General features: G+C 36.8%; 3 protein-coding genes across 5 annotated transcripts in view; 2 read left to right on the top strand and 1 right to left on the bottom strand.

The window, feature by feature from the left end:
• The window catches only part of LOC306843325 (neuroplastin-like), a 35,997-nt gene extending 30,827 nt beyond the window's left edge, over window positions 1-5,170 (top strand). Inside the window, exons 7-9 of one of the 2 annotated variants that reach the window (XM_079374736.1) lie at window positions 3,786-3,807; window positions 3,902-3,993; window positions 4,088-5,170. In XM_079374736.1, the coding sequence (XP_079230862.1) occupies window positions 3,786-3,807; window positions 3,902-3,962 (83 nt within the window). In that variant the 3' untranslated portion in view covers window positions 3,963-3,993; window positions 4,088-5,170. The remainder of the gene's footprint in view (window positions 1-3,785; window positions 3,808-3,901; window positions 3,994-4,087) is intronic. The other variant, XM_079374737.1, reaches the window with a different exon arrangement.
• On the bottom strand, window positions 3,641-12,147 carry rec114 (REC114 meiotic recombination protein). Of its 2 annotated transcripts, none has more exons than XM_079374745.1 (7): window positions 11,952-12,109; window positions 10,620-10,709; window positions 9,089-9,172; window positions 8,340-8,522; window positions 6,200-6,271; window positions 5,879-6,044; window positions 3,641-4,170 (listed from the first exon to the last, which is right to left on the bottom strand). In XM_079374745.1, the coding sequence occupies exons 1-6, from the start codon at window positions 12,069-12,071 to the stop codon at window positions 5,880-5,882; spliced, it is 714 nt and encodes a 237-aa protein (XP_079230871.1). In that variant the 5' UTR covers window positions 12,072-12,109; the 3' UTR covers window positions 3,641-4,170; window position 5,879. The 2 variants fall into 2 exon arrangements, with proteins under 2 accessions (XP_079230871.1, XP_079230870.1); XM_079374744.1 differs by having other exon boundaries at window positions 3,803-4,166; window positions 11,952-12,147.
• Window positions 12,148-13,306: 1,159 nt separating this feature from the next.
• The window catches only part of LOC306843318 (potassium/sodium hyperpolarization-activated cyclic nucleotide-gated channel 3-like), a gene marked incomplete at both ends in the record, with an annotated part of 86,768 nt that continues 81,666 nt past the window's right edge, over window positions 13,307-18,408 (top strand). The window contains one exon of the mRNA XM_079374723.1: window positions 13,307-13,974. Within this exon, the coding sequence (XP_079230849.1) occupies window positions 13,307-13,974 (668 nt within the window). The remainder of the gene's footprint in view (window positions 13,975-18,408) is intronic.

The raw sequence follows: 18,408 nt of genomic DNA, 5'->3' as shown, positions 1-18,408 counted from the left end.
CCTAATTCAGGCTGTGATGTCGACTCGTGCTTATTTAATTATCAAAAGATATTAAAAAGCTGTTTGTGTCGACAGCAGTATTCATTGGGATTCTCTACTGTTAATTGTATGGTTTGTAATGGGCTTGCAACATTTAAAATATTTATTTTTAGTATTTCACCCATCAAGATATAGGAAATTATCATTATTTTTTAGCTTCTCGAATACAGTAATATAGTTTTCTGTGTGAAGTCAAAAACATGATGGACGAATCTCATCAAAACATGTTTATTTTGACATATTTCACCTTAGAGTCATATTAGATTTATTTTTATTTTTTTACATTTTCATCACCTTTACTGTATTACAATAAAAAGTTACAGTAATAGTGTTTTTTTAATCATGAAGAAGTAGTACAAGAAATACCACCATGATCTTTGGATAATTAACAATTTGAATAATATTTATAATCTATAAATATTTCACTTATTTTTATATTACAGTAATCATAATTAGTTTTTATTTTTATTGATATTTGCATTGCATTGCAGTAATGAGAATTGGGGAATAAGTGTTTTTAACTGTAAAAAATAAATAAATGTATATTTAAATATTTAATACAGTTTTAGTTATAATAAAATAATAATTAAGATTTTTACATAATATTGTTTATTTTATATAATTGTATTTCATAAAATATTATATACATTTTATAATAAATGTCATTACATATAATTTTACATAATTATAATATCTTCATTATATATAATTATATTTGTATATTAAATATTTATGCAATAGATTGATATTTTACAGTGAAATATGGCTTGTATATGCTCATGAGATTCACCCTTATATCTATAAAGCAAGTCATCACATGACCTGGTTACTTCTGTTCATTTAATCAAAGCCGTCACTTGAGAGTGAGACACACCTTCCTAATGAATAAAATGAGAATCGCAGTCAAACAGATCATTGCTTAATTTTAAGCATCAATTCTGGCCTGTGTCTGTTTGTTTTGCTCTGGATGATTCGCTGAACGACCTCTACAGACACTATCTCACAGCAAGACCACATGCAAAACATGCAGTAAGGAGAGAAAGTTGGCGTGCATGAACGGCGTGTTCTGTTTTGTGGTTTGGGGAGGATTTGTCCCCAGGAGAGGGAGTGATGTGAGGCTACGCTAGATTAAGGTAGATTATATCTGCCCACAGTCTTATCAACAGAATCAGAGATGGGGACGGAATGCGATGACGCACATTACAGCTGAAATCCTCATGCCAGGATTTCATATTTCCAACAGCGGCGTCCTCTACACCTGACTACAGGAGTGAAAGTGAATTACTGCATGAACGTTTGTTCACACTGACGGTGATTTTATTCAACTGGAGGTCGAATAATCAACGTTAATAGCAGGCTGCACAATAATGGCCATAGTTTTGAAAATCTGAAAAACAAATGTATCATATAAATGTCACGGATCTGTCCTCTCTCCACCATTCACGATGCACTCACGCACCTGGCTTCACTTAGCATTTGATTGAGCACACCTGCACGTCATCTGTTCACTCATCAACACGGCTTCAAATACACACGCCTCACAACACTCCAGTGTCCGGTCTCATTACAACGTTACTACCTACAACATGAATCGTTCCTACGAAGAGGACTACTATAGCTATCATATCTCTATGCTTGATACTTACCGTCTTGTCTACTTACCTGCTGTGTCTACTTACCGTCTACTTCACTAATTTCAGACTTGTCTACTTACCGTCACGCAGTCCGAGTCCTACTTCTGTAACAATAATATATTATAATATAATATATAATACAATGGAAAGCAGCTGTATATAATGCATTATATCATGATCAAGATAAATGTTTATCAGTGATTGGAATTACCTGAAATTTCAATGAAAATTGCTATATTTTGCAATCCTTTAATTTAAATGTGAGATAAAGCCTTGCAAACCACAGTCGCATATATAATATAATAAAATAATGGAAAGCGGCTGTATATTATGCATTAAATCACGAACAAGAATTAAAATTGCAATGAAAAATTAAATGTGCTGTAAGCAGTTTTGCAAATCTTGTAATTTATATACTTATATTTAATAAATATTATTTAAATGTGAAATATGAGCTTGCAAACACAGTAGTATTTCTATGACCTTCCAAATGAGGAAATAAAATATGGAGAGATTGACTACATTGATCAGAAGATGTCAAATTTGCTGTTATATTAGAAACTGCAATTTAATGGTAAGGTAATATTACACAAAGTACAGTGTTCTAAATGAACATTACATTAAAAAAAATTAATTATACGATTTATGATGTTAATAACTGTGGAAATGTTTCTGAAAAGAATCTGTGTCGCTCAACATTTGCGTAAAGTTAAACTGCTCAACATTGATGTGTTACTAGAAATGGCCACATTACATCCTCAGATCTCATTATAATTAATGATCTCACTCATTAAAATGGGTTGTAGATTTGCACAGGAACATTTGTTTGGTCTGTTATATGTAAATAGAGGGGAAAACACTTGATCTGAATGTTTAGTCTGATGGTTGTGAATTCAGAAGGGTGACATTTTGATCTCAGATGTGTGTCAGAGAGTCATATTGTGTCATCATAACCTGCTTGGTGTCCAGCGCTGTGAATGCTACTGCCTGTGGATGCATGTGCTGTCCTGACATGCATACACTAACCAGAACTACCCATCTGTCTGTGGAGAGACGCAGTGACCTCTAACTCAAATGACCTTCCTCCATCAGCAATAACCTGCTGGAGTTCTACTGCTGTTTTATTCATCTGCAGAGCAGATTTATGCAGTGACAACACACCAGTTGATTTACATGTCTTTTCCAGTTGTTCATAGTAGCTGGATAAGTATTATTATGTTTTAGTTTATATATATTTCTATTTTCAACATTAAGCTCTTAATCTTAGTAGTAATTTATTTATTAATTTAGTCATCAAATATTTTAATAATATTTGAGCTTTTTTAATAAAATTTTCTACTGCAACAAATGTATTTTATTTGGCAAAATTTGCATTTAAATTTTTTAAATATATTTTTCAAGTAATTTTTATTTTATTTCAGATTTATTTCAATTAACAAAATTATTATTTAGTTTTATTACTTAAACACAAACGTATTAATTTATTCAGTTAGTTGCCAATACATTTCCATTTTTAAATATGTTTTAAGTTATTCATCTAATATTAATATTTTATTTAAGCTTTATTCAATAAATGATTTTAATAGATTTAGTCATTTTAGTCTATTTATTCTTTTTTTAGTTAGTTGCCAAGGCAAAAATATATATTTTTTTACTATTAATATTATTATTATTATTAATTTAACTGAGCATAACAGGCTCCATGGACATTTCCATGACTTGCCAAGAAATTGCTAATTTAAAATGATCTTAAGAACCCATATAATGTCCTCAGAGGAGATGTTTTTTTAATTAATATTAGTGGATAATCTAAACATTTAAAATAAACATTTAAAAAAATAAAACATCAAATTATTTCAGAATGTTGGTCTCAATAATATAATATAATATAATGCAACTTCAGTAATTACAAAATGTAATTTGGCTGCTGTAGCATTTTACGCTGACCATTTAAAGAGAAATAACTCCATAACAATCCTGTTTATCATCTCATTTTGTGAAAGTACCACTTCAGAAAAAAGTACAGTATACTGAGAAAGCAGTCTAAAGTGTGATTGATTAATATGTCTTTTCTTCTTGCATGTTCTTCACCTGCATGTCGACCTGATGAAGATGATGAACCAGTTGCACCAATGTAAGAACACAATTTATGAACATCATAAATGAGTTTATTAACACGTGTTGTTACAATGCTGCAAAGTGTTTAACCGTACACATCTGTCACGCAGGAAAACGAACTCCACGAACAACCACAAAGACAAAAACGTGCGACAGCGGAACACCAACTGAGCCCACGGACCAACGTAGAAGAAAGCTGAAGGTTTACTACACTTTATGATTCAGTCTGGAGTTCCAAAACAGCATGCGAACGTTCCCTTTAGTCGACTAAATGCTTCCCCTTCCCCTGTTTCCAGATGACCAACTGCATATCCTGACCATACGGACGTATCCGAGGAGAGGAGACGCTCCTGGCGATTTTCAGCGACGCATATCCTGCCTCACGTGGAGAAGAAAACAACAATAACGACAGCATTACACTGGCAGAAACGAACAATAAAGACTGTCTTAAGTTTGCCTTATTCAGGCTCATGATCTGTGTGAATGTGGATGCTGACTGAATCATTCTGAAGGTGATGATGAAGATGATTTTACTACATGTGCTGTTAACGTTGCATTTGGTTCTTTTATCATGCCCTCCTGCTGCACTAATTCTGTTTCATATCTACATGTTGTCTCGAATGCATGCAATAACATAATCGAATAAGATTCAGATATCGGTTTTCTATTGTTACTTTAAGTGGCGTTGCATCCAAATGAATAGCCAGTGTGTGTGAGTGTGTGTGAGAGAGTATATCAGTGTGTGTGTGTTTTTAAAGAAATTTAAATGGATAAAAAATTAAGGAATCATTGAGATCTTTGTACAGTTTATCATCCAATAAAACAATACTAAAAGGAGGTGTTTTGTCTTAAACTAGAATGCAAGAACCTTTGTGAGTGGCAGAACAGTATTTAATCTTAAAGCTGATATTGTATTAAATGAAATGGATACATGTAACATTTATTTTCAAGAGTTATTTAGACGTCTCGTACATGTGGTGCTGTAAGTGTTTAAATATTACAATAGCATCTGTAAAAAGGAAAAGAATATATCTTTTTTTTTGTAAATGTCCTGTTTCTTTTTAGAGAAAAGATGATTCTTGTACAGCATGGCTATAATCCTATGCAATATGTATTCATATAGACCTACTGACAATTGTAAGGTGGGGTGGGTTTGTTTAATTTCAAGAATAAAAAAGCTTTAACGGGACAGTTCAGAGGTAAGGGTGCTTCGTATTTGAAATGCACTGCTGTAGTTGCATGACAACTCCTGATCAATACAGTGTGTGTCATCATGACAACGGACCAACATTCAAGGGAGGAAGTGGGTGGAGCTAAAGCCATTGCAAACTATGTGAAACCAATTGTTTCCTTTTACAGAATAAAGCTTCCAAAATATGTCAGTGTTTCTGTGTGATTCTGTAGAAATGTGCTATAAATCACTCGCCTTAGTAACTGTTGCCATTGGTACTATTAACTCTTACCTTACTGACTTTGAGCACATTTTTACTAAAAATCATAATTTGTATGATTAATTGTTCATCTAATATTTATATTTTATTTCTGCTTTATTGCAGTTAATGAAATGATTTATATCAGTTTTAAAGTTTTATAAAATTTTTTATAGTTCAGCTTATTTTCAGTTAGTTGCCAAGTAACATTAATATTTTGAAGATTGTTTTTAAGTTTGTTTATATATATATATATATATATATATATATATATATATATATATATATTTGTTACTTCAGTTAAATTCTTAATATTTTTAATTCAATTTAAATTTTTCATATAATATTTATATTTTATTTCAGGTTTATTGCAATTAACAAAATTTTAATAAAGCTATGACTTAATTAAATTAGTCGCTAAAGCAGCGTTTCTTTTTTTTTGTTTACTTTGTTTTTCATCTAATACTTAATCTTCATTTCAATTAATAACATTTCTAATAATTTGCACTTCAACTTATTTGATTATAATTAGTTGAAATAATTTTTTTCAAGATTTTCATGTAGTATTTCTATTTTTCAGCTTTCTTGCAATTAACGAAAAGATTTTTGTTTTATTTTAGTTTTGTTAACAACAGTGATTTTGAGACCGCACTCTACCTCATTCTTGCATCAGCTCTTTCATGTTCTTCTCGACTTCCTCCACGAAAGCAGGAAAACCAGAATCGAGCAGGCAGACGCGCAGTAGTGCCTCCAGGTCTCCAGAGGGCAGCGTGCACTGATGATACGCCATCGGCAGAGACAGCTCACGCTCACCCAGGAAGTACTGAAGAGGTAGAGATTATAATGCGCATGAAAAGTCAGTGTGCACTTCGCGGATGACATCTCAGAGGTCAAATTAAAATATCACTGACTACAGCATCTAATGCAGTGACTCAACACCAGATCCAGACTGTCAGATCAATGCAGATCCAGTGGTACCTGAGAAAGGTGTTTGATTGACAGCGGTCCCATGGCAACGGCAGGGGCCGCCTGTGGTGCATCTTCAGGAACCTGAAGTGGAAACAGAAATAGATCCATTCATTATGGTCTCAGGATTCACACAGAGGGCCTCAGCAGCCGATCAATACCCTCATTACTAATTGAATGTCCTCATCCCTGGCAATCTTTCTCATCCTGCTGCCGGGTGTCGCTGTCACTAACTATATTTTACACGGAGACTTTCCTTTGTGCTTTTGTGTTCACTATATTTAGAGCATCAAGTCGGTGTATTTACATTTCAGATTCACAAATAAGCAGTTCAGCTGAGGGTGGGATTATTTCTCTCTCCTCACCCATTTATTATCATTATGTGGCAACAGCTCCACCTAGTGACGGAAATCCAAATTAACATTCATTATTAGTTCAATTAACTAGATGAAATGAAAACTGACACAAAAATATACTTTTAATAAATGTTCCTGGTCTTAGTATGCAACCTTCATATTTGCATGATAAAATAAAGACAGGAAACAATCTTTCATCAAAATATGATAACGTCTCAAATTATTTCGGCTGACTAACCAAAGGGAAAATAATATCAATGAATAAATCACAAGCCAATTCAATCATAATCCAAATCCTGTCCTACATTATTTCCTGATAAATATTATGTTTGTCACATTACATTCTTTAAACAAGTTGTACAGGTCATTTCAAATGTTTATAACTTAAATAAGTATAAATATTAAGTGCAGTAAGTCCAGATAGATAGATAGATAGATAGATAGATAGATAGATAGATAGATAGATAGATAGATAGATAGATAGATAGATAGATAGATAGATAGATAGATAGATAGATAGATAGATAGATAGATAGATAGATAGATAGATTAAATGATTGGTTGGTTGGTTGACTGATTAACATTCATACAAACTTGTTCATCAAAACTGTATAACAACTCAAATGATTTCTGCTGACTAACCAAAGGATAAAAATATTAATCAATAAATCACCAGCCATTTCTGTCATCCAATTAAATCCTGTGCTGCATTTTTTCCTGTTAAATATTCTGATATATGTCACATTACATGCATTAAATGTGGCACACAAGTCATTACAACTGTTTATAGCTTGATATACATATTATGTCCAGATAGATAGATAGATAGATGAATTTCCATGTACCGAAATTGTAAGGGAACTGTCGTGTGTGTCATGTGTTTCCTGCCCCTTGTGTCCATATTTGGTTTGTTTCCTGTCCTTGTTAATTGTAATCATTAGTTAATTCTTGTCTAGCCGTGTTTGTCTCGTTATCTATGATTTGCGTGTGTATTTATAGTTCTGTCTGTTCAGTTTCGTGTTGTCTGGTCTACTCGTTACTCCCCGGTGTTGCTGTCTGTGTTTTGCCCTGCCTTGTCTTGCCCTGCCTTGATGTTCTTCAGTAAAGTATGTTATTTGAGTTTATATCCTCGTCTGCGTGTTCCTGGTTCCTCCCTCGTGTGTGCACCGTGACAGAAATACAATACTACAAATATACTTCTCAAATGACTCCTACTGAATAAACAAGGAAAAAATTATATTAATCAATAAAATCCCAGGCCAGTTGTGCCATGCCTCATGATCCTCATGATATTACTTACATTTAACTGCTGGTTATACTCTGTATAATTGTGTATGTGACGAATAAAAAATCTTGAATCTTGAATGATCCAATTAAATTCTACCTTATTTCCTGCTAAATTCAGTTTTTATATAACATTACATGCATTAAACGTGTTGCACAAGTCATTATAACTGTTTATAGCTTGTTACTATTACTGTTTATAAATATTACGGACAGTTAGTTCAGATAGATAGTTGCTATTTTCTGCACAGGGATTGTTTATTTGGTGGCATGTTACCCGATATTTACCGGGAAGCTCATTGGTAATTACCAGCCAGCTGATGTGACCTGCTGGGAAGTGCTTAAAAGCCAAAGGACAAACCCACTGTCACTGTCACTTGCTCTTACCACTGCAATCTGTTCTAGTGGAACCTACTGTGTGTCCATTATTACCCCATAGTTTCCCTTTATATTAACAAACATCTTTTGAGAAAATGGATGGGTGGATGGAAAATAAGTCTAGTATTTTCAACCTGCTTCTGCTGTGAAGACGGTGCAGGTTCTGCAGGATCAGATGGAGCAGCAGATGCAGGGGTGGTCAGATGCTCCTGGACAGGAACATAATCTTGCAGCCTCTCCACAGCCTTCCTGCAAACCTCAGCTGCTTCTGCCCGACTACTGCCATCAAACTGCAGTCGGATCAAACGGCTCTCACCCTTACACACACATGCAAAACAAAAAACACAGAATCACCACTGTAATCAGCTGTATTTTCATATCACGTATCAACCAGGTGTTCCTTAAAAAACATGCATTAGGAACATAAGACATTCAACATAAACTCAATGTCAGCTGAAAAGAGCATCAATGTTATTGTACAGGTGAAAACACAAAATGCATTGCATTTGCACATAATGGATGCTCTGCTGTTTGCAACCACATAACTTTAACTTTAACAGGGACTGTTGTTTTCAAGAAATGCATCAGTATTCATGAAGCAGGGAATTATTGTTCAAAAAGACAATTAGCTTAATTAACAAGCCACAGATTTTGTCTTTGAGCTGTAAGTTGAAGGTCACTCGGAAACAAAAAGACAGTTATTTTTTTTAAATTTGCATATTAAAATTGTTTATTGCTTTCAAGGACAAAGAGGCGGAGCCCTCCTTCAGGACTGCACGCACGTATCACATCCTGTTGAGTGTATAAACTGCAGATCAAGGTATGAGAACATACTTCATTCACCAAATGCATAAATTTGAAACATCACAGAACTTCTTCTCACCTTCATTGTAATGTTGAACAGCAGACTGTCTGATTTGTGCTGGATTTTCAGGAAGCTCTGTGCATTGAGCAGAGAAAAGCCCTCCTACGAAAAAAAACACACAAGAAAACAAGACCACACATCACCATTATCCAGCAGAGACTCATTTAATAGGATTATATCAGGCTGAAAAACACATGTAAGCAGAGCAGCTTGAACCTGCCATCAGCAAACCTCCTCCAGTGTTTCTAATGCAGATTCAGAAACGGTTGCTGCCAATCCAACCATAAACTGAATAATCAATTAATATTTTTACAAACTAAATTTTGTGCTGGTGAAAAATATTTTTTTCTTTTGTGAATAAAAAGGTTGCACGGATGTTATGTAGGTGGTCTGGTATATAATCAGGCTAGTCAATGCCTCTACATCTAAAAAAGCATTTTATTCATTGAGACATTGAGGACAAGGTATTTTTTGCTATTACACAAGCATGTCAGAAGGGGGCTCTACTAACAACCTCAATGCATGATTGTCATGTTCACCTCAAAGGCAATATGCAACCAGGAACCATATCAACATTCATTCTGGTTCTAATACTGCTACTGTTACTTTTGCTACTACTACTAAAGGTTCTACTTAAGTGGGCATACTTAATGTTTTACAGCAAGAACAAACGGGGAAACTTTCTCCTCATTTCATGCAAAATCAAAACTAGAATAATTTTCTTGGATTTATCATAAATCACTTAATGATCACTTGATGAAGAAAGTGCAGTGACTGAATAAACAACATAATTCTACGGAGCTGTACCTCACATCAAGTACATACTTTAACCTAAAAACAGATTTTTACTCTCTGCAGAAAAATCCTCAGAGGATAAGATCCAAATTAATATCTTTGCTTGTGAAATATTGCATCGGCATCTGGTTTGATGTGCAAGCAAAGAACGATTGGATTGTGTTTAGAACAAAAACACGATCTAAACCTTGAAACACATTTGATGGAAAAGTGGCTTTTTCAAATGTAGAGCTTTTTTTCCGTTTGGAAAATGTAAATGTCTGTAAACTTGTTATATATAATAAAACAGGGTTGTTCAGATTATAAACGCATATCCATGACTGAACGGCGGTCCCTGCTCTCAAAATCACTCCATGCTTTGCTCTGGATGGGCACGCTGCCTCATCTGGCTCCGTTGTTCTGCATGAAAGCTGGAAATGTGACTAATTCTCCAAATGCAGTTCCCCGGCTCACCATGAGGAGCCAGAGACCATTGTGTCCACGAGTCCAAGATTGAGGCTTATTGTTGGGAGATATCCGAAGCACTCAGCCTGGCAATCCCAAAGGGACAGCGACAGGCCCAGTGGGACAGGAAGGGGATTATGCTGTTCTTTCTGCGGGTGAAAAGAAATACGGTCAAGCTCTTATGATGGGCTCAGCGGAACCTGTGCTATCCTGACCCTGCACTTAGAGCCTGATGGGAAGAAGAGTGTCAAAGGCTTAGAGAGTGGCATTTCATAAACAGCCTCTTCATTGTGTTTTCATATCATCTTACCATGAGTTCCTGGCCTTGAGATACTAGCAGATGACCAGAGCCCAGAATATTCAACTCCAGCTGGCCAGCGCTTTCACTGGACTCGAAAATCTGAAAGAAACACAAATTGGAAACTACTTTAGAACAGAATGCAACAGGGACTTGGGGTGAACTCTGTTTGAACAGGAACTCAATTACCCAAAACACCCAGCATCCACTTACCAACACCCTAACAACCACCAAGAACACCCAGCATCCACTTACCAACACCTTAAACTACCCAAAACACCCAGCATCCACTTACCAACACCCTAACAACCAACAAGAACACCCAGCATCCACTTACCAACACCTTAAACTACCCAAAACACCCAGCATCCACTTAACAACACCCTAACAACCACCCAAAACACCAAGCATCCACTTACCAAAACCTTAAACTACCCAAAACACCCAGCATCCACTTAACAACACCCTAACAAGCACGTCTCTATGCTTGTGCGCGCTTCGGGTGTGTGCCAGTACAGCATGTTCCTCTTTCATGTATCCCTGCGTTTAAGGGGAAGTCGTGGCCTAATGGTTAGAGAATCGGACTCGTAATCCAAAGGTCGCGGGTTCGAGTCTCGGGCCGGCAGGGATTGTAGGTGGAGGGAGTGAATGTCCAGTGCTCTCTCCACCCTCAATACCACGACTGAGGTGCCCTCGAGCAAGGCACCGAACCCCCAACTGCTCCCTGGGCGCTGCAGCATAAATGGCTGCCCACTGCTCCGGGTGTGTGTGTGTTCACTGCTGTGTGTGTGTGCACGTTGGATGGGTTAAATGCAGAGCACGAATTCCGAGTATGGGTCACCATACTTGGCCGACTTTAAGATACATATGCATGGGGGGTTGCAGTTATGTCTCAATACTGGAAATATTTCTGTTTTAAACCATGAAGGCGAGCAACAGCAACATGCAAACTTTATCACAACAGCAACATGCAAACTTTGCCATGCCCTCTTAACTTCAGTCATACAGAAAGTGAAAGTAAAAAAAACTGATGGAGCTGCATTAACAGCGCATATTCTCAAGAGACAAGAGACGAATATACTTCAACATGTGCTGATAACAGTATAAATTAATCCACCTGTTTTAAAGACCATCCACAACAACAAACACAATTCTATTTTACAATTATTGATTTCATTAGCAGTAGCCTACTAATAGTTATCTTATCAACTTGTTCTACTCATCAAACTTTTTTTTCGGCGTTTCGAAGAAACAACAATTAAAATATTTTACTCATAAAACCCCGTTTTTCTTTCCGTTGAGGGCGGCAGGAGAAAAGGGCAGGACTTTTCGCTCATGTCTCACCTTCCACGCTTTAACGTTACTACCTTCGGGGAGAAATTGACCATAGCGTCTCAGTTTCCAAACACAATCGGAGATTGTCGTGTCTTTTGAAAGTTCTCTGTGAGAAGAATCGCTTTCCATCGCGTTTGTTTATTTTCCCGAAAATGGCGGCGGCGAGTGAAGGACTGATTGACGGTTAATGTTTAAATGACACACTGTTTTGCGCATGCGTCAATATTTTCAGAAAAAATAAAATAGTGTAATTTAGTGTAAAATTGGTTTAATAATGTAACTGAATTTAATTAATAATGTAATATTACGTTTTGAAATGATCAATTCGTTATAATTTGAGGAACTACATCTATTAAAAGGACAAAGTGGTTTAATTCGTATTTTCCTCTGGGTTACTCTGACACCAAATAAATAAAAAGTAAATCATTTGACAATATAATTTGCGTCGATAAAGCCACTCAAAATGTTGGTTTTGTGTGTACAATGCCAATATTGTAAAAATTGCGTGAAGAGAACCGCGTAAAAAGTTATAGCGTATGTATTCAGACACCTTCAAATGTTCTCACATCAGGTTATTCCTTTAGAAAATGGTAATAAAATATGACAATAACTCAAGAGAACTGTGTCAGAACAAATTCATATTGATAATGTCAGATAACTTTGATAGAAAGGTAGGCTATGTAACGAAACATGGTCAGGTCAAAGTGCCAAATCTCATTTTTGGTCCCAAATGTTTATCGATTTTACTGGAAGTCCACTGGATGAAGAATTTTTGGGTATAATATGGTCACAGTTTGCTCAATTATCCTCACTTACATAAATGAACTAGGACCCACTAAAAAAATCAAATTAAAATTAAAATTCTAAAATGATATGTGTCTGGTTAATTTAGGTGTCTGGGACCTGACTGACACTGGTTGGGGGGGGGGGGGGGGGGGGGGGTGGCTGAGCTGCAGCTCTCGCTTCTATGGCAACCCGACAGATCAGCATCAGCATCAGTTCACTGGATCAGAGCGACTCGGGACGCGGCGGAAGGCGGTGATGTGGGCAACTCGATCGTGGGCGTTTGCTTGTGATTGACAACCGACGGGGACCCTGAGGGTCCGTGACCTCCGCGATTCCTCAGACTTTATACGTGCTCGCAGAGCAACACAGTCAGTGCCTTGAAGCTGGAGACCACTGGATCAGGCGAATTTGGGCAGCCAGGTAGCCTAATGCGCTGTGGCATGTGCTTGAGCGAAAGACAGGTGGGTTTGACCCTTCAGACTATTCGGGTTCTGGTGCACAGGGATTTGTGGTAATAATTACACCCGAACTGGATTCGTTTGTCATTGAATTGATCGCGCACACGCTTCAATGTCATAATGGACAGGTTGCATTCGTCCATGCGTAAAAGGCTCTACAGTTTGCCACAGCACATCGGGCAGAAAGCGTTCATCATGGGTGATGCAGAAGACGCCGACAAGGACGCCCGGAGGAAGAGCATCCGGATGAAGCCCCTGCCGTCGCCGACCTCCGCCGGAGCCCTCGGGGAGACCAGAAGTGGAGAGTCCGTGATCATGGAGACGGACATCGGGAGACCCGTGAAGACCAGCTCCAACGGGGACTGCCGGAGGTTCCGAGGCAGCCTTTCTTCCATCACCAGTCGGCACGTCCACGACTCGGATGTAGCGGAGGAGAGGTGTCTGATCACGGAGGGAGAAGTCACCCCGAGCGAGGAGAGCCCTCCTGGAGCCGGGGGTGGCGGCGGTGGCGGGGGAGAGGATGCCGCCGGTGCGAGCCAGCAGCAACAACCGGGCGTCCCGGATCAGCAGGCTGGCTTTATAAAGCTGGAGGACATCGAGCAGATCCTCCCTGACGACGAGAGGTATTATCAAGCGGGCTTCATGCACAGGCAATTCGGGGCGATGCTGCAGCCCGGGGTCAACAAGTTTTCCTTGAGGATGTTTGGGAGCGAGAAGGCGGTGGAACGGGAGCAAGAACGGGTCAAATCCGCCGGCTTCTGGATTATTCACCCCTACAGTGATTTCAGGTAACCCGTTCTGTGTCCCTCCGCAACTGCTCTCTTTACACCCGTGCATGGGGGAAATAATGTAGTTGGACTGACCCAAAACAGCAAAATAGCATATAATGAGGGTTTAATTTCAAATGTATTATTTATTAGAAACTCCCTGTTATTTTAAGTGTCAAACCATTGTCGAAGAAGAAGAAAGCAAATGAAAGTCTATGAGAGAGGCATGATTGATGAAATTTTAATACTGCACTCTTAAAAATGTTTTTTTTTTTTTAATTGTCATCGATTGGTTCCATAGAGAGCCTTTAACATTTCCATTGCACAAATGGTGCTTTATAGTGGAAAAATATTATTTAGAATTTTTAAATGTTCTTCACACTAAGAAAAAAAAGTTATTCTTATAGTTCTTATAGTTATTAAATATCAGATTTCAGTTCAAAGTCAAGTGCCACTGGCAAATTGGCTGCCAAAAAAGTCAAAAACATTTAAGTTTTGTTTATATTTTTCTTCTTCTTCTTAATGTGCAATTTTGCAACATAGGCAAACGCTCTCCCAGCTGACAGTAGAAGTGCATTAGCTGCTTGAATTTTACATGAAATCCAGACACTCTCTCTCTTTATTAATTAAGACGTGTCCTTGGGGATGACATTGACTCTATAGGTTTGATGTGTTCATGTTGGTGCATTTGCCTCAGGCTTCATTTGTGATTACATAAGTGCATGAATCATGCTGTGATCATGAAACCCTTAAAAAAAGCTAACATTAGTTAATTCCTAATTACCTGCCATCTATTTTGCATTCACAAGCTGTCTAAGAGGCTAAATGCATATTCACAAACGCTGTGTGCCGTGAATGTCTGTGATTGGGTTGAGTTTACACACTGTTTTCATTCATGAATCGGTAGGGTAACATGTGCGACACAGGGTTAACCGCTAACCCAACCCCCTCCAGAGACACGACTGCTGTTTGCCTTGTTTACCTATTGATCCCGAGATGATGCTTTTATTCTGCTCGACATTATGAGATTGCAGCGTTGTTCCTGGAGGATATGAAAGGCAGTGTGGAATAGACTGATAGATTATGAGGTTGCTGTGTGTGTGTGTGTGTGTGTGTCAATGCTGAGAGAGGAAGTTTGTTTGTTAACTCTTTACCTAATACTTGACTCTCTCTCTCTCTCTCTCTTTATATATAATGCAATATATATATTTAATGCATTAAATATGCCTTGCAATGTTTTGTATTATTTCATGAATAATTGTAACCACATTTATAAAACACCTTTATAAAGAATATTTAATTAAAACTGATGACAAACAAAGAATTTCAGGTGTAACAAGGAGCCTGCAAATATTATTATGCATTTTAACTTTGGTTACAATTATTTATGAAAAAATTACGCTTTATATTGTACATTATAAATACCTTTATAATGCATCATGAGGGCTCTTGCTTATTGTTTCATTGTCATCCTCACTATGTTTTATAATTGAAAGTTATGGAGGAGACATTGCAGTTTGGTGATCGAGTGGAGATGAGAGGATTTCTTATTCCACATTTTTCCTGATAAATAATCTGAGAGCATTTTAAAGGAATATTTCCCCAAAAATGAAAGTTCTGTCAATATTTACTCTCCGTTATGTTGGCACTGTTATTTTTTCAATGCAAAACATTTTTGAAGAACTTATGGATAATCTTCCTGTCCGCTGCGGCTATGGCATCTCATTTGTTCACTTGAGATACTTATTAGAACCAGCACTGACCTCAAACCTAGTTCGTTTGAAAGCACTGAATGAGATTGTGAATGAGATTTCAGAGCTTCGGTGGAGGGGAAGATTATTATGGAAAAGACCTGTGTAAAGATTCATGTTTTATCTTTCACAGAAAAAAACAGCATATTTTGCTGTTTGCTGTGACAGATTTAGCATTTTTGCCTGAACTGTTCGCACTGTATTACAGCTCTTTTATAGGCATGCGGGTATTCTCACATTGTTGCTGTGGCACAGATAATAATATCGTTGCTTCTCTCCCTCTGAACACAATAGACTGAATTTCCAGCGCTGATTACAAGCCTAATCTCCTCCTGAATATACCTCCGTAATTACCACAGCAAGGTCACACACCAGAGCATCGTTACTGGAGATAAAGGCCACACAGCATTCTTAAGACTTGAGCCTTGGATATTTCAATGACCCCTGTTCGTTCTGTAGCAACACACAAATAACACTATTAACTTGAAGAACAACAACAATCATGACACAATATTGCATTAGTTTATTTATTAATTGTAAAAGATGCATGAAAAAATGTAAAATAAATATTTAATATTTTATTTAATGCGCATTGGTAATTCAAAGTGCCTTAAATTCAGAAAAAGTATCTAAATACTATAAAGAATGAGAAATAAAAAATAACAATTAATAGCAAAGCAATGTTTAATATTTTGTGTGTTTATTGTATTTCATACATATTGTTAATTCAAAGTGCTTTACTTTCTGTAAAATAATAATAAAATGTGCATGAGAAATAAAAAATAGCTGGATTTATTATACACATTGTTAATTCAAAGTGGTTTACATGCTGTAATATGATGAAAAATGATAAAAGGTGCATTAGAAATAAAAATAACATTAAAAAGAAATAAATACTTAATATAGTTTTATTTTTTATTATTTTTATTTTGCTTACTGTATTTTATACACTGAATTCAAAGTGCTTTGCATACTTTAAAAATATATATTTTTTAAAATCTTAAAAGGTGCTTGAGAGATAAATAACAATAATAATGTTTAAAAAGAAATTAGAAGAAAAAGTAAAAGTAGTCAGTTTTTAATTTTGATTTTATTTATTTTATCAATACTTGATTATTAAATCAAATATAATTGTATTTAAGCAATATCACTTTTTTTTATTTTTTACACTGAATATCTTCACTCTTGTAACTCCACATGCTGAACTATTATTTAATTGTTGTCAATCTTCACCATCTTGGATTTGTTGACTGAATTTGTCATAGTATTCAGAGATTGCTTCTGTGATCAGCACGTGGTGATACCTTGCAGTTTGATCGAACCAACAGTATGTTGGTGCTTACATTTTAGACGGCTTTTGCCACTTTAAAATGCTGTCTAGGTAGGCAGCTAACTACTGTGGGTTTTGCGACAGAGCTTCTCTGGTCCCTCCTCTATGGCATCAGCCCATTCCTTACACAATACACTCGTCCTCACTTCCAAAATCCTCTTCTGTGCAGCGTGTCATCCACCATATATTTATCTTGTCATGCTCTTAAAGTACTTGCAGTATCAGTTCCCAAGTCATTGAGCAGAGACAGATTTGCCCCGGCTTCCTCTCATAACTGGCCTCCGCAGGAAATGACAAGTAAAGGAAGTTTTGTGTTTTCATTTGCATCGGGGTGGCTTATGTTTGCCGTTGCATAATGGGGGTGTAATTAGTGTTTTGCCGTATGCATAAAAATGAACCCGTTTTAGCCGCACTTAAACCCGGCGACTCTGTGATTACAGAACCTGCAATTAAAATCCTCAATGTCTCCATCCATCCGTATGCACAGATTTATCCGTATCACTGTAATTTAGTCATTCGATTGATGCCTTCATCTCTTCCGCAGGTCACACATTACTAATCGGCGCAGATCAGACACTCACCGGCTCTAATGAGTGAGATCCACTCGGCGCTGACCGCACACCGCATAAGAGACAGTGACCACAGTAATTGAAATGTCAAGGAGTGCTGCGTCTGAGCTGTGAGCTTCAGCCTTTTGAATTGACCTAGAGAAAATGGTTCAGAGCAAGCATTTCGTTTGGTTCAGATCGGAGGTGTGCATTTCATAATAACAACTGTAGGAATCCAAAAATCTGTCAAGCGCATTTATGGGTCATGTTTATTTAAGATATTAAATATTTAAGGTTAAATAAGAAATGCATTGAAGAAAACAACAGTATTGTCTAAAATTAATATGTATTATTATTTTGCATGACTTAAAAGTATGTTATGCTGCCAATTTAAAGTTGCAGTTCGTAAGTTTTGCCTCTTTGTCGCCGTCTCTGTTTCAAACATGCAACTGCAGTCATTTTTGTGGAATTATTTTCTTGGGTTGTGTGTTGGCACAGCTCCTCAGCGCGGATAAATCTAATGTTTTATCTGATGTATGTGTGGCTGTCAGTCACTGCACTGGTGCAGAGACTGTAATTTGGAGTCACAGATTCTAGCCTGCGTCTTGAAAGCATGACCCAAATAAGAATTTTCACCGGATATTGTCATCTGAACAAGTAACAAGTCTGCCACTTTTGTTCTGACCAACTGAAGAAAAAAGCATTACAATAAATTGCGTTACCAATGGTGATTAAATCTAACAGTTGGTTAGCTCATATCACATCAGACCCTGCTAATTATTATTATTATTATTATTATACTTTGTTCTCAAATTGTTTATGTTAA

This window comes from Barbus barbus (genome assembly GCF_936440315.1).
Source record: "Barbus barbus genome assembly, chromosome: 23".
Classification (NCBI taxonomy): Eukaryota; Metazoa; Chordata; class Actinopteri; order Cypriniformes; family Cyprinidae; genus Barbus; species Barbus barbus.
Note: the sequence above shows the minus strand (reverse complement) of the source record. Positions and strands in the feature narration are given on the sequence as shown.